Here is a 15,258-nt window from a genome sequence, read left to right as displayed (position 1 = left end):
TGTGCCCAACCCCCTGTGAAGCCTGCCTTCTGGCCTCTGCTGGACCAGAGGGGGCCCCTGTGAGGAAGGGGCCTCGGGGAATGAGCCAAATCCTCTGTCCTGGAGAAGCTCACTGTCTAAGAAGTGTGTTTGAGCTGGCACTTGGCCGAGCTCCAGGCAGGGTCTTTGTGGCTGGGCATGCTCGGGGAGGGCTCTGGGCAGCGGGTCCTCCTGTGATGGGTGGCCCTGGTTTGCAGGCTGCGGCCAGTGAAGGAGATGGCCCAGTCCCACGAGTACTTGAGCATCGAGTACTCAGAGGAGGAGGTGTGGCTCACTTGGACGGACAAGAATAACGAGCACCACGAGAAGAGTGTGAGGCAGTTGGCTCAGGAGGCGCGGGCTGGCAATGCCCACGATGAAAACGTGCTCAGCTACTACAGGTGCCTGTGGGCCCAGCTATTGCCTGTCCTTCAGCGCTCCCCATGCCCTTGGGCCTTCTCAGAAGGCTGTCAGCCAACCCCTGCTGAGGGATGAGCTCAAGCAGCTTTGTGGCCTTCACTGTGGAGACTGAGGGAAGGATGACTGTGTAACCCTGAGAGCTCAGCCCAGTGACAGGGCCTGAAAGCACCCCAGACCTGTCCCCAAACATATTTATTTAAAAAATAAGATTAGGGCAGCCCGGGTGGCTCAGCGGTTTAGCGCCGCCTTCAGCCCAGGGTGTGATCCTGGAGACCAGGGATCGAGTCCCACGTCGGGCTCCCTGCATGGAGCCTGCTTCTCCCTCTGCCTGTATCTCTGCCTCTCTCTCTCTCTCTCTCTCTCTCTCTCTCTCTCTCTCTCTGTGTATGTGTGTCTCATGAATAAATATGTAAAATATTAAAAAATAATAATAAAATAAAATAAGATTAGTGGATAACACTTAGCAAATGCTGGCCATATCCCAGGCCACTCAGGGAAGGCTCACTGTAGCCCTGTGACTATTAGCACCCTCAAAGTTAGGGAGACAGGCAGAGAGAGGTGAAAGAGCTTGCCAGAGGTCACACTTCCTTAGTGGTGGGCCACAGTACAAACCTGCCGTCTGGCGTCAGGGCCGCAGTGAGTGAGGCAGGGCTCTGAGCCAGAAGCTGAGGGCAGGCCAGCACCCAGTGCAGAGCAGCACCACCTGCGAGCCTACCTTCAGCCCCTCTTCTGCTCGGAGCTCACCCCTGTACCCGCTGCCCTGCCGAGGCCCGTCCCCCTGCTGCACTTCCCTCCCCTGCAGCTCCCAGCCTCTCTGCTCAGCCAGCTCTCCTCCCAGGATGACCTGTTCTGGTTGAGCCAGAAAGTGCCCTTCTCCTTCATGAGGAGGGGAAAGCTGCAAATCCTCACTCAGAATTGTGTCTTTCCTGTTGCGTTGGCGGGTGCCCAGTTTGCCCTAAATCCCTTGGTCACCTTCCCAAGGCCTCAGGTAGTACTGGTAGCCCTCCTAGGCCCTCACCTGTTGTGTGCTCACCCTGTGCCCCCTCCCCCCACCGCAGGTACCAGCTGAAGCTCTTTGCCCGCATGTGCCTGGACCGCCAGTACCTGGCCATCGATGAGATCTCCCAGCAGCTGGGTGTTGACCTGATCTTCCTGTGCATGGCAGACGAGATGCTGCCCTTTGACCTACGCGCCTCCTTCTGCCACCTGATGCTGCACGTGCATGTGGACAGGGACCCCCAAGAACTGGTCACGCCGGTCAAGTTCGCCCGCCTCTGGACTGAGATCCCCACAGCCATCACCATCAAGGAGTGAGATGGGGAGGGGAGGGTGGGCCAGGCGAGGCCAGGGTTGGGGGGGTCTCTGTGAACCTCATGCCTCACTGCCTCACCCCCAGCTATGATTCCAACCTAAATGCCTCTCGCGATGACAAGAAGAACAAGTTTGCCAGCACCATGGACTTCGTGGAGGACTACCTCAACAACGTGGTCAGCGAAGCCGTGCCCTTTGCCAATGAGGAGAAGAACAAGCTCACCTTCGAGGTTTCTGGCCAAGGGGGGTGCAAGGGGGGCTCTGGTTTGCCCCCTCACTAGGAGTCAGCTGCCCCCAGGGGTGCCCCCGGGGTTCCATGACCTCAATTCCCTCTATGCCCCAGCCACTTCAGGGAGATGGCACAGACCACTGGGGCTCCCCGGGTAACCTTCCTTGTGGTCCTCAGTCCTTGCTGCCTCATCAGCCCATCGTGGGCGGCTGCATCCTTGCAGCCCTGTGCTCCCCCGGAGGTCCTGCCTTTTCGGAGGAACTTCATCACCTCCTGACACCTGCTGGGCCCCACTTTCCCATCCAGTCCCGCCCCTGCCCCTCACTTCGGCCTGCCCCCTCCCGCAGGTGGTCAGCCTAGCGCACAATCTCATCTACTTCGGCTTCTACAGCTTCAGTGAGCTGCTGCGGCTCACCCGCACGCTGCTGGGCATCATCGACTGTGTGCAGGGCCCCCCGGCCATGCTGCAGGCCTACGATGACTCGGGCGGTGAGGCTTTGTGGCCAGGGTCACCCCCAGCCCTGGCCTTCCTCCATCTTCTCCTAGTGCCAAAGTCCCTTCTGATCAACCCCCTGTGCAGCCTGCCTTCTGGCCTCTCCTGGACCAGATGGGCCCCTCTCCAGGCTCTGTGGAGACCCCGAGGTCTGGGGGAGTCACCTTCCAACGCATCTTGGTCTTGAGGGGAGATGATGGGGGAAGACGGGAGATACAGGCCCTGCATGAGGGGCTCCCAGTCATACAGGGGAGGTGGGGGAAATAGCCCTGCCATGGAGGAATCACCGTCTGACAGCAGCCACGGCCCTGCCCTCAGGGACATTCCTAGGGGGCATAAACCCTAATCAAAATGTGCACAGAGTCTGACACCTGGTATGTCATGCTCCGCACATGGTGTCCCCTGGGCTGTGCATGCTCTGTAGCAGCCCTTAGGGTGCCCTGCATGAGGGTTCTCACCGATCTCCCCACGCAATGTACCTTTGCCCTGGCCAGTCCTTCTTTACTCAGATTTGGCTTGAAGCTCACCTCCCCCAGGAAGCCTTTCTGGGTTAGCCCTGCAGCTGACAGAGACAGAGTAAGGCCGCAGGGCCCTGCTGTGCACCCCCTGTGATCCCCTCATGCTTCTCCACAGGCAAGAACGTGCGGCGGTCCATCCAGGGCGTGGGCCACATGATGTCCACCATGGTGCTGAGCCGAAAGCAATCTGTCTTTGGTGCCCCCAGCCTGTCTGGGGGCACTGGTGCCACGGAGCCGCTGGACAGAAGCAAGTTCGAGAACAATGAAGATATTGTGGTGATGGAGACCAAGCTGAAGATCCTGGAGATCTTGCAGGTAGCTGGGCAAGGACAGTAGTTGGAGGTGTTGGGAATAGGGCAGGAGACTGGGTCCCGGGACAAGGAGGTTGTGGGGGGGCTGAACCCCAGCTCAGATCACAGTATCAAGTACTGTAGGGCTCCATAGTGATTGGTTGTGTAGCCCAATGATTTTCAAAGTATGGTCCTTGGGGTGCCTGGGTGGCTCAGTGGGTTGGGTGTCCACCTTTAGCTCAGGTCATGGGTCATGATCCCAGAAGCCCGGGATTGAGCCCTAAATTGGGCTCCCTGCTCAGTCGGGAGCCTGCTCCTCCCTCCACCTCTCACCTTGCTCATGCTCGGTCTCTCTCTCTCTCTCTCAAATAAATAAATAAAATCTTTAAACAAAACAAATTGTGGTCCTTGGACCAGCAGCAGCAACAGCCTCACCAGGGAACTCAGAAATGCATATTCTTGGGTCCTGCCCCAGACTTACATGCAGAACAGAAGCACCTGAGGAGGCCCACAGTCGTGCTGTGACAAGCCTCCCAGGTGATGCTGGTGCGCTCTAGAGCCTAGCTCCATCCCTCCACTGTACACCTGAGGAAAGGAAAAGCAGGGACTTTACTGCCAGTGGCCAGAGATTTTGAAGCAAAGCTAGAGCTTTGAGAGCCCGTTTCCTGGTGAGGCAGACAGTCTTTCCTGTTCTGGGTCTTGTTTGAGAACCCCCCAGCACTTGGGGAAGGGGCTTGTAGGATCCCCAGGACTGGTAAGGATGCTTGCGTTTGCCTTGCTGCCACCAGAGGACGGGAAGGGTAGTGCAGTGATCCACTTGGGGACCCAGGCTGACCAGGGGCCTGGGCAGGGGAGTCAGAGGATGTGATTCAGTCTAGGAGCTAAGGGCTTCCAGATCTGCATCCTGGGGTGTGGTCAGAAGCTCTGTGGCCCATAAGGAGAGAGGCCGGTCAAGGGTGTCTGCAAACCATCTGTCCCCAACCCCCTGCCCCACACTGGCATCTCCTGCAACCCCCTCCCCGGGTCTTCAGTTCCAAGCCCCCTGCCCTCCAGCCCCAGGCAGAGCAGGGTAGGAGGATGAGGTTGGTCTCTAGGTCCGGGGAGCTTCATTCTCATTCCCGTTACTGTCCTCCCTGCGCAGGAGGGACAGAGTGGTCTCTGCCTCATTCGGAGAGGTGCTGTCATCGTCCCTCAGCACTGGGGCAGGAGCAGGGGAGAGGGTGCTCTGGACCTCCCCAGGGAGACGAGTCTGGATTTTCTTAGCTTCTGATGCTCTGCAGTATCTGGAACATCAGTGCCGAGATCCCTGTGCTTGAGCTCATTCTGGGTCCCCCTTCCCTGTCCTGGGGCACAATTGGCCTCCCCACCTCAGCCCTGTCCTCACTCCCATCCTCCCTACGTCTCCAGTTCATCCTCAACGTCCGCTTGGACTACCGCATCTCCTACCTGCTGTCCGTCTTCAAGAAGGAGTTTGTGGAAGTGTTTCCCATGCAGGACAGCGGGGCTGATGGCACGGCCCCGGCCTTCGACTCCACCAGTGAGCACCCCCCGCCTCCCCCCACCTTCCCCCTTCAGGCTGAGGCTTCATGACTCACCCAGGGGTGCACATTAGTGGGGTGGAGGCTGGGAGACGCCTCGGGGCCAGCTCCCCAGCCCTGCCTGTTTCCCAGATCATTCAACTGTCACGGCAAGGGGCAAGGGCAGACATCATTCTTTCCATCTCCTAAATGGAGAAACAGAGGCCCAGAGAGGGGCAGGGACTTGCCCAGGGTCACAGCCTGTCAGAGGCTGAACCAGGCCAGGACCCAGGTCTCTTGGGGCCCAGCTCGGAACTCTGCTCAGGCCCCTGCCCTGGCTGGCTCACCCCCACCGAGGAGCATGCAAGCGGGGCACAGGGATTGGGGTGGTTTGGGGTCCTCCCTGTTCCCTCAGCTGTGTGCTCCTCATCTTTCCTGGGCACGGACCTGCCACCTGCCCTCATCTACCAACTTGCTCCCCGCAGCTGCCAACATGAACCTGGACCGCATAGGGGAGCAGGCGGAGGCCATGTTCGGAGTGGGGTGAGGCCGGGGTGGGGTGCGGCTGGTGGGTGGTGCCAGCACGGGTGTGAGAACCCCCTCTTGGGTCTCCAAGGCTGGGGCTGGCCGCTCCTCCCACCTCCTGCAGCCCCTTGGCTGTGTGCTTTTGCTCTCTCGTGCCTACCTGGCCCCAGGGACGTGGGGGCCACTGGGGTCCTAGTGTCATCTTGGTCATTCCACTGCCCTCACCAGGCCCATCGTGGCTGTGTGGGCATTGGGCCCAGGGCCAGGAGCCGGAGGGGGCGGGGCGGGGAGGACAACGGCAGGAGGAGGATAGGGCCTGTAGGCAGGGCTGTGGTGGGGAGGGGTCGCCCCGGGGGGCTGGGTGCTCTTAACCACTTCTCTGCTGCCCTTGGCACCTAGTGAAGCTCTTGGACCCTGCTTGGAATGGCATTTATAAATTCACAAAATAAAGTGCATGAATTACAAAGGAAACCAAGAGCTTTGAGATGCAGTTATCAAAATATTGAAGAAAACAAATTTGAAGTGACAGATATTTGGCTCTTTATTAACACATTAAGCAACGAGCTGTGCCGGGGGTATAATTAGGAGCATGATTTCGAAGTAGTGATGAATGTAAACGGTATTCACAATTCCTGTAACAACTGTAAGGTGGTGTGAGAACATCTATGATTTTTCTCGGTGACAAAATCATACGTACTGCTAATTTCCTCTCGCTGGAGGCAACACTGCCTTTTGGAGGCAGGTCAACCCAGAGATGGGACTTTCCCCACCCCGTTCCTGGCCCTCAGCCCATCCCCACGAACCTCTGTTGGGGGTGAGTGTCTGTGGGTCTCCCCACGGGGAGCAGCTGCTTGAGCTGCTTCATCCAGGGGAGCCCTGCGGGGTCTCAAGGGATGTGGGGATCCCTCGGGGCTGGTGGCTCTGCACACACTGGGCAGAAATCACTGTCCTGAGCGAGTGTGACACCGGGTGCTGCATGTGCAAAGGGGTGTGGGGAGCTTGTGTGCCCACCGTGCCCCTCGTCCGGCACCACAGGAAGACCAGCAGCATGCTGGAGGTGGACGACGAGGGCGGCCGCACGTTCCTGCGTGTGCTCATCCACCTCACCATGCACGACTATGCGCCGCTCGTCTCGGGGGCCCTGCAGCTGCTCTTCAAACACTTCAGCCAGCGCCAGGAGGCCATGCACACTTTCAAGCAGGTGCCACTCCCATCTGAGCCCCTGGGCCTGGGGGGCTTGCGAGTGGTGGTGGGGTGCCCCAGCCCTGCTCTGGCTGGTGCTGGGCGCTCAGGCTTGACCACCACAGAGGCGCTCACAGCTCAGGGGAGCTCAAGATGCTTCTTTCGTGTTCTCGGTCTTGCTGAGGTCCTTAAAGAGAAAGGCCCGCGGTTGGCCACCTTTATGACCTCTTGGCCTGACGTAAGGCCTGTCACTTTTTTATGAGGCACTTTAGAGTTTACAAACCATACCACATGCGCCTTTGTTGGGTGCTTCAAGTCATGCCTGGCACACAGTCAGCTCTCGCTAAGGTGGTTGGCTCTGTGACTGCGGTGTCGTGTGGTCTCGACAGCTTCCTCCCACCCCGTCCCCGGAAATTCCACCAGCAGGTGCCAGGTACCAAGCAGCAGCCCCTGGCAACGTGGTTACGACTTTCATTCCTGTTTTATGGAGGGGGCATGGAGGCCCAGGAAGCTTTCCTCCCTTACCCTGACCAGGGCGAGTGAAGTGGGAGCCGAGGTTCACGTACCTCCTGTAGCCGGCATTCAGTGATGCCAGTGTGCTTGATTCTGCCCTGTTCGGGGTCGAAGTGACCAAGTGACAGGCCTTAGTGGCACAAGTCCGTGAGTAATTGAAGCCAGGGGGCGGGGCGGCTTGAGATGAGGAGTACAGGGAAGCCTCCAGCCATCAGGGAAGGCTTCTTGGAGGCAGTGGACCATGGCGGGGCCATCAGCCCTAGGTAGGAGCAGAAGTGGAATGGAGATGCCGGGAATAGAGGCCTGGAACAGGGCAGGTCCCCGAGTATGGGGGGTGGTCTCTACAAGGCGGTGGAGCCAGGGTGCCCGTCCAACCTGGCACGCCCTCCATCAACCTTCAGGTCCAGCTGCTGATCTCGGCTCAGGATGTGGAGAACTACAAGGTGATCAAATCGGAGCTGGACCGGCTGCGGACCATGGTGGAAAAGTCGGAGCTGTGGGTGGACAAGAAGGGCAGTGGCAAGGGCGAGGAGGTGGACACAGGTGCAGCCAAAGACAAGAAGGAGGTGAGCGGGTGACAGGGACCTGGAAGTCCAGGGCTCCCGGCAAGGCTGGGCCTGGCTAACTGCCCCTGCCCCCTCCCCGGCCCCATTCTCTGTGTCCCCAGCGGCCCACGGACGAGGAGGGCTTTCTGCACCCACCTGGGGAGAAGAGCAGCGAGAACTACCAGATCGTCAAGGGCGTGAGTATTCTGGGGCCCTGAGGTCCCCCAGAGGCCCCAGAGCCGGGCCTTTCCTGCCTCCTCACTCCTCCGGCCGCTGGCCCTAAAAGTACACATCTTCTGGCTTTGCATGTGCCTTAAAGACAACCCTGCCAAGGTCCAGATGGAAGTATTTTAAAGCTGAAGGAATTTAATGAAATTCCATTTCACAGTCATATTGTTCTATTTACTTTTATGGGCAGAATTGGGTTTTTAGTGCTCCCCTGCCTGTTGCGGTGATCTGACTCAGTGACCATGGCCTCCTTCCCCCTTCGCATCCCTGATATGGGCTGGCGCTTGGCTGGGCTGGCAGGGGGCTCTGACCAGCCTGAGCAAGGGGGCCAGGGCGGAGGGAAGCGGCTCCAGGCTCACCGCCCCACCCTTGCCAGATCCTGGAGCGGCTGAACAAGATGTGCGGCGTCGGGGAGCAGATGAGGAAGAAGCAGCAGAGGCTGCTCAAGAACATGGATGCCCACAAGGTCATGCTGGACCTGCTGCAGATCCCCTATGACAAGGTGACCTCTGACCTCTGGCTCCCTGGGGCAGCTCCCCGCCAGGCCCTGACCACACAGTAACCCCGAATGTTGACCTAGCCCCGCCTCACCCCAATCCTTGACCCTGACCCCAGTAAGTTTCCCTCTCTGGCTACATCCTGACCATCTCTGCTTCCCTGTGACCTCTGACTGTTGCCTCTGCATCTTGAGCCATGTTGATCCTAATCCCATCCCAGCCTGTCTGTGACTCATGAGGTCAGCTCCTCATAATGACTGCTGACGATGATTTCATACCCTAGCTTCGCTCTGATCTCTCACCCTGACCTGTCTCCCACACACCCTGGCCCCAGACTCCAAATTCAGCATCATTTCACCCTTTGACTTTCCATGCCTCACCTCGACTGACCTTGATCCTGATGTGTGCCAAGCCTCTCACTGGCTCTTGAGCCCTACACCCCGTGTTCACCTGACCCTGACCCTGACCCCTCAGCCTTGCTCCCCCATGCCAGCCTCACCTCAGCCTCTGACCCTTAGCCCCTCACACATTTCCTTATCCTGACCTGGAGGCCCAGCTTTCACCTTGAGCCCGGCCTCCCTGTGGTCCCAGTCCCAGGCCCTGACCTGCTGCCACACTTGTTGGACCTCAGGCCCAAGGCCCGGCCTCACTCCCCCTCCCCTCCCGGTACCCAGGGAGATGCCAAGATGATGGAGATCCTGCGCTACACGCACCAGTTTCTGCAGAAGTTCTGTGCGGGGAACCCCGGCAACCAGGCCCTGCTGCATAAGCACCTGCACCTCTTCCTCACGCCGGGAGTAAGGGCACAAGGTGGGAGAAGCTGCAGGGGGAGGCAGGACCTGGATCCCCCTTTCTCATGACCGCCCACCTGCCCACAGCTCCTGGAGGCGGAGACCATGCAGCACATCTTCCTTAACAACTATCAGCTGTGCTCGGAAATCAGCGAGCCTGTGTTGCAGCACTTTGTGCATCTGCTGGCCACCCACGGGCGGCACGTTCAGTACCTGGACTTCCTGCACACTGTCATCAAGGCCGAGGGCAAATACGTCAAGAAGTGCCAGGACATGATCATGACCGAGGTGAGGACGAGGCCAAGGGGCGCAGGGGAGCTCCACTGGTGGCTGCAGACAGGGAACTCAGGAGGCAGGATCCAAAGTTAAGACAAGTCAGATAGCAAGTCACAGAAGGGACACTGAAGGCATTAGCCCGGGGGAGGGAGAACTTAGGTCACAGGGGCAGGTCTAGTAGGACTCAGATGGCAGGCCTGAAGGCACCCAAACACTCCTCTCTTTATCCTTTTATTATCACGTATTTAAAAATTGTTAAAGCAGCAGCTGTATGCCAAGGGCCATGTGTACCTGGGGGATGTCAGGGGGGCACCATCCTTCATGCGCTCTGTATGGGCCCGGCATCTGGAGGAGGGGGCACTTCATCTGGGTCCAGGTTCAGCCCTGATGGTAGAGGGCCCGAGGCATCAGCCCACAGCCCTGGGGGCCGGGCAGGGGAAGGTGTTCCTGAGTAGTCAGGTGAGGGCCGGGGTCAGACTCCCAATCTCTCCCTGGAGCCTGGGGCCTGCCTGCTGGACTGGGGAGGCGGGGGGTCTGACGGGGCACCCTTCCTGCCTGCAGCTGACCAACGCAGGTGACGACGTGGTCGTGTTCTACAATGACAAGGCCTCACTGGCCCACCTGCTGGACATGATGAAGGCTGCCCGGGATGGTGTGGAGGACCACAGCCCGCTCATGTACCACATCTCCCTGGTGGACCTGCTGGCCGCCTGCGCCGAGGGCAAGAACGTCTACACTGAGATCAAGTGCACCTCTCTGCTGCCCCTGGAGGATGTGGTGTCTGTGGTGACACATGAGGACTGCATCACGGAGGTCTTCTGGGGACTGGGAGAGGTGGTCTGTGGGGGAGTGGAGGAGGGCCAGGGGAGTGGCGGTGGTAGAGCCAGGCGGGGGCAGCCTCTCAGTCCTGGGATGTAAGGAGCATGGGGTGATGGGAGGGGCGTGGCCAGAGGACCAAGCAGGGAGGTCAGGGGAGAATCGATAGGGTGCAGAGGAGAGCCTGGGCAAGTGGCCCCCCTAGCGCCCCTGACCTGGTTCCTGGCTGCTCAGGTGAAAATGGCCTACGTGAACTTTGTGAATCATTGCTACGTGGACACAGAGGTGGAGATGAAGGAGATCTACACCAGCAATCACATCTGGACACTCTTTGAGAACTTCACCCTGGACATGGCTCGGGTCTGTCCCCGGGGGGCGGCGTGGGCTTGTGGGCGCGCCGTGCTAGGCAGGGTCATGGATGGGAGTCCAGGCAGCCTTCCAGGGGGAGTGAGTGGAGGGGCCCCCAAGGCATCTGTCTCCTACCCCAGGTCTGCAGTAAGCGGGAGAAGCGCCTGGCTGACCCCACCCTGGAGAAGTACGTGCTGACAGTCGTGCTGGACACCATCAATGCCTTCTTCAGCTCTCCATTCTCTGAGAACAGCACCTCCCTGCAGGTGAGCTTCTCCTGCCCGCACAGCTTGTGTGCAGGGAAGGGGAAAAGCAGAGTAAATACTCATGTTTGCTTGTGGCGCATAAAGACGTAGCACAAGGACACACATGCGTGTGTTAGTTGTGTATGTGTAACAAATTGCCCCCAATATTAGCAGCTTAAAACAACATTTATTCTCCTATAACTTCTGTGGGTCAGGAATTACAGTGGGGACAGTACCCTGGAACAGGAATTCCTAAATTGACTTCGCATGACGGGCCCCAGGGTGGCAGGGGAGAGCTGGCAGCACTGCCTCACCAAAGAGAGGACGGTCATGTCTACTGTGATGGATAGCAGAGCCCAAGCAGTAATCCAGAGGGCCCGATGCAGAGATCTTTGGTGTTGGCTTAGTTGATCGGGTGCCCCTAGGCCCGAAAAGACAGGCTTCTGCAGTCTCACCTGCATCAGCAGAAAGGCTCGAGGCTAGGGAGCAGAAGTTTGCCTTCGGTCACTGGAGAGTCATGGCCCCTCAATTATTCTCGGATTCCCAGACTTCATAGCCCAGAGCCTCTTGGCTATGGTTCCCTGGAGGAGGGAGCCCGCAAAACAAATCATAGATCATAGCACCAGAAGTCCCCGCATGGACACAAGAGACCCACAGAGGGGTTACCTACACACAGAGGGCCTGAGGGTGGAATGGGTCCTGGTCTGTCCACAAGGGCGGGTTGTCTTGACACACACATGTTTGGACCCTGGGACCTCTTCGGGACTATGAATGATTTGTGTCAGCCTTTCCCACCTCTCTGTCCCGGGCAGAAGTGGGAGAATGGGCTGATGGGATCAAGGCCAGGGTGAGGCTTTTCAAAGTCATGCTTTTGTGTTGCATACTTTGGGTTTTGAACCATGGGATTATATCACCTTTTTGCAATATTGATTTATTTTATAAAAATTTTTTAAAGGAAGTAAAGGCTCAGCAATAGGTCTATAAGCCCTAGGTCTGGACCTTAGGGAGTTCTCACAGGGCTGCACGTACGGTTGGGCAGGTTGTGCACTTCCAAGAGGAAAAGGGGTGCCTTCTTCCAATTGGCACAGAGACGTATGGTAGCTATTAGAAGCCTTCTTCCTCCGTCATGCCCACTCCCAGTGGGCCCTGGTCACTGGGCCTAGGGCTGCCCAGGGCAGAGGGTGGGCAGGCTGTAGCAGTGGTTGTGTTGCCTCTTGCAGACACACCAGACCATTGTGGTGCAGCTGCTGCAGTCCACCACACGGCTGCTCGAGTGTCCGTGGCTGCAGCAGCAGCACAAGGGCTCCGTGGAGGCCTGCATCCGGACCCTCGCCATGGTGGGTGAGTGTTCCCCGGGGACTGGCTAGGTCCAACCCCTGCCCCTCCCTTCACCACAGGGACACCTGCCCTCCAAATAAAACCCAGTACTCCTCAGCTCCCCCATCATCTACTCCCAGGTAGTTCTCAGTAAGCCCTTCTTGGCATCTTAGCAATTGACAGAAGCTTTATCTCCTTTGAGCTTTGAGTCAGTTCCCCGGAGGACAATGCTGTGTGACATCCCCCAGCCAAGGTCTCTTGCACACTTGTGGATGGTTTCAGGCAGAAGGGAGGCTGGCAGATTGCTGGGGAACACTGGGGAAGGGGACTGAGAGGTGGGAGACAGGAGGGATGGGTCAGGGTGGAACAGGGTAGAATCAAAGAGGCAGACACTCCCTCCTTTTGCCTGGAAAGGGGAAGAGGGCACTTCAGGCCAAGTGGGGGCCAGCATGTCCCCGAGTCTCGGTTAGTTCTCCCAGCCCCCAGCACGGCAGCCCTGGCCCCTCTGGCTGGCCAAGCCGGCACCCCGAGTGCCCTCCAGCGCCCCCGTCTCTCTCCCCAGCCAAAGGCCGGGCCATCTCCCTGCCTATGGACCTGGACGCACACATCAGCTCGCTGCTCAGCAGCAGTGCCAGCTGTGTAGCTGCTGCCCAGCGCAACGCGTCCAACTACAAGGCGGCCACTCGGGCCTTCCCCCGCGTCACACCCACCGCCAACCAGTGGGACTACAAGAATATCATTGAGAAGCTGCAGGTGGCTGTGGGGCTTGGCCCTGGGCACGGGACCGTGGGGCATCGTTACAGGGGAAGCCAGGAGAACCCAGGCATCCGCTAGTAGGGCGGGTGCTCGTATAGGGGGTCAGGACACCTCTCAGTCCTGAGAACACTTTGTGTTTATGCAACACAGTCCAGTCCACGGTCTACACACTTCTTACTATCCACAGCAGGAGGCCGAGGCTCAGAGAGGATGAGGGGTTTGCCCCAGGTCACACAGCCAGAGGAGGGTTTGGGAGAAAAGCCCGGGTGGGTGGCTCCCAGTCAGGGGCTCTGAGCCCGCAGACAACCTGCACTGTTCAGGGTGGTTCTGTGGGTGAGGACCCCTCACACAGGCTGGGAGCAATCGCAGGGCTGTTTGTCGTGGGGGCAGGAGCAATGATATGGAGAAATGGCCTCACTCCTCTCTTGGGCCTGGGTGGCCTGCACCTGGCCCAGTAGTGATGGAGCCGTGCCTTGCCCAGGACATCATCACGGCCCTGGAGGAGCGGCTGCGGCCCCTGGTCCAGGCTGAGCTGTCTGTGCTGGTGGACGTCCTGCACTGGCCTGAGCTGCTCTTCCTGGAGGGCAGTGAGGCCTACCAGCGCTGCGAGAGTGGGGGCTTCCTGTCCAAGTGAGCGAGATGCCGGGCCGGGCACGGGGGTGGGGGCGGCAGGTGCAAAGCAGTCTGGGAAAGGGCAGGAAGGGCCCTGTGGGGACCGACAGCCCCCAGGCGGAGGGCCGTGTGCGCTCCTGCCAGGGATGGGGCAGGGGGAGTGGCTGTAGGGAGGCGGCTGGGGCTGCCCCGAGCGTGCCCCCCTTCCTCACCCGCTAGGCTGATCCAGCATACCAAGGACCTCATGGAGTCGGAGGAGAAGCTGTGTGTCAAGGTGCTGCGGACCCTGCAGCAAATGCTGCTCAAGAAGGCCAAGTACGGGGACCGGGTGAGTGCCCCGGTGAGCTGGACGTCATGAGAGCCCGGCCAGAAGGGCCAAGGGCTCAGGGCCAGCACCGGGGCTGGTGGTTAAAGGGTGAAATGTGCCAGTGTGGGGCCTCACTCCCTTCCCCACAGGGCAATCAGCTGCGCAAGATGCTGCTACAGAACTATCTCCAGAACCGCAAGTCCAGCTCTAGGGGGGACCTCCCGGACCCCATGGGCACCGGTCAGTACTGCCTCCTTGCCACTGGGCCTCTGGGTGGCCCTCCCTTCTGTTCCCCTGCCCCCTGCCCCCTCACGTGGGTTCCCCAACTGCAGGCCTGGACCAAGACTGGTCAGCGATTGCGGCCACTCAGTGCCGGCTGGACAAGGAGGGGGCCACCAAGCTGGTATGTGACCTGATCACCAGCACCAAGAATGAGAAGATCTTCCAGGAGAGCATTGGCCTGGCCATCCGCCTCCTGGATGGTGGCAACACCGAGATCCAGGTGTGGAGCGGCTGGGGGTGCTGGGGGGCTGACCCCCTGCTCAGGAGGAGGTACGGTGTGCCATGTTGCTGGGACCGCCGGGGCCTGGCTGCAGGGCCAGGCGCTGGGGGCCTGCACCGGTCTGACTGTGCGTGGGCGGGTCCACACACAATCCCCCCCCCCCCCCCGTGACTGTCCCCGTGTCAGGTGGTCTCTTTCTACCCACGCATACCGTCCTGCTAAAGCCAGGCCTGCGCCTGTCTCCCTAGCACACTGCCCACATCACGTCCATCATCCCTGCCTCTCAGCCTCTGCTCAGGCTTCCTTGCCTCCCCCCTACATCCTCCTCGGCCTCTGGTGCCTAACGAAGGACTGCCTCCTCTGAAAAGTCCCCTAGGATTGCTCTAGCCCCATTCGTTCATTCAGGCCTTGGATTTTTTTTTTTTTTTAAAGATTTATTTATTTGAGAGCGAGCAAGGGAGGAGGGGTAGAGGGAGAGGGAGAGAGAATCTTAAGCAGACTCTGCCAGGCGTGGAGCCCAACACGGCCCTGAGATCACTATGTGAGCCGAAACCAAGAGTCGGATGCTTAACTGACTAAGCTACCCGGGCACCCTCCATGTGATGTTTTATTTTATTTTATTTTATTTATTTATCTATCTATCATCTATTTTTTATTCATGAGAGACACACACAGAGAGAGAGAGAGAGAGAGAGAGGCAGAGACACAGGCAGAGGGAGAAGCAGGCCCCATGCAGGGAGCCCAACGTGGACTCGATCCCGGGTCTCCAGGATTGTACCCCGGGCTGAAGGCAGCGCTAAACCACTGAGCCACCCAGGCCGCCCCCATGTGTTGTTTAATAACTCATGCCTTCCACGTGCCTGTCAGTGTTCTAGGCACTAAGGATTCAGCAGTGAACAAGAAAGACAAAATCCATACATCCTGTGGATTGGTCCTATATCCTGGGGGGGACACTAGCCAATAACTACAATCCCTACACGATGCAGAGAGTGTGTTAGACAG

At 58.9% G+C, this 15,258-nt stretch overlaps 1 protein-coding gene across 5 annotated transcripts in view; it reads left to right on the top strand.

The window, feature by feature from the left end:
• Positions 1–15,258, top strand: part of ITPR3 (inositol 1,4,5-trisphosphate receptor type 3) — a 70,817-nt gene that overhangs the window by 42,742 nt on the left and 12,817 nt on the right. For 4 of the 5 annotated variants that reach the window (XM_041735531.1, XM_041735369.1, XM_041735306.1 and 1 more), the window contains 22 exons: positions 237–419; positions 1,497–1,748; positions 1,835–1,979; positions 2,326–2,467; positions 3,105–3,304; positions 4,687–4,816; positions 5,282–5,339; positions 6,357–6,522; positions 7,418–7,582; positions 7,684–7,758; positions 8,166–8,291; positions 8,961–9,083; positions 9,165–9,365; positions 9,915–10,166; positions 10,404–10,529; positions 10,658–10,783; positions 11,983–12,103; positions 12,642–12,832; positions 13,317–13,465; positions 13,667–13,775; positions 13,904–13,994; positions 14,087–14,256. In XM_041735531.1, coding sequence (XP_041591465.1) covers positions 237–419; positions 1,497–1,748; positions 1,835–1,979; positions 2,326–2,467; positions 3,105–3,304; positions 4,687–4,816; positions 5,282–5,339; positions 6,357–6,522; positions 7,418–7,582; positions 7,684–7,758; positions 8,166–8,291; positions 8,961–9,083; positions 9,165–9,365; positions 9,915–10,166; positions 10,404–10,529; positions 10,658–10,783; positions 11,983–12,103; positions 12,642–12,832; positions 13,317–13,465; positions 13,667–13,775; positions 13,904–13,994; positions 14,087–14,256 — 3,301 coding nt within the window. The remainder of the gene's footprint in view (positions 1–236; positions 420–1,496; positions 1,749–1,834; positions 1,980–2,325; positions 2,468–3,104; positions 3,305–4,686; positions 4,817–5,281; positions 5,340–6,356; positions 6,523–7,417; positions 7,583–7,683; positions 7,759–8,165; positions 8,292–8,960; positions 9,084–9,164; positions 9,366–9,914; positions 10,167–10,403; positions 10,530–10,657; positions 10,784–11,982; positions 12,104–12,641; positions 12,833–13,316; positions 13,466–13,666; positions 13,776–13,903; positions 13,995–14,086; positions 14,257–15,258) is intronic. The other variant, XM_041735449.1, reaches the window with a different exon arrangement.

Source organism: Vulpes lagopus, chromosome 1 (assembly GCF_018345385.1).
Source record: "Vulpes lagopus strain Blue_001 chromosome 1, ASM1834538v1, whole genome shotgun sequence".
Lineage (NCBI taxonomy): Eukaryota > Metazoa > Chordata > Mammalia > Carnivora > Canidae > Vulpes > Vulpes lagopus.
This window is presented reverse-complemented; position numbering and strand designations above follow the sequence as displayed.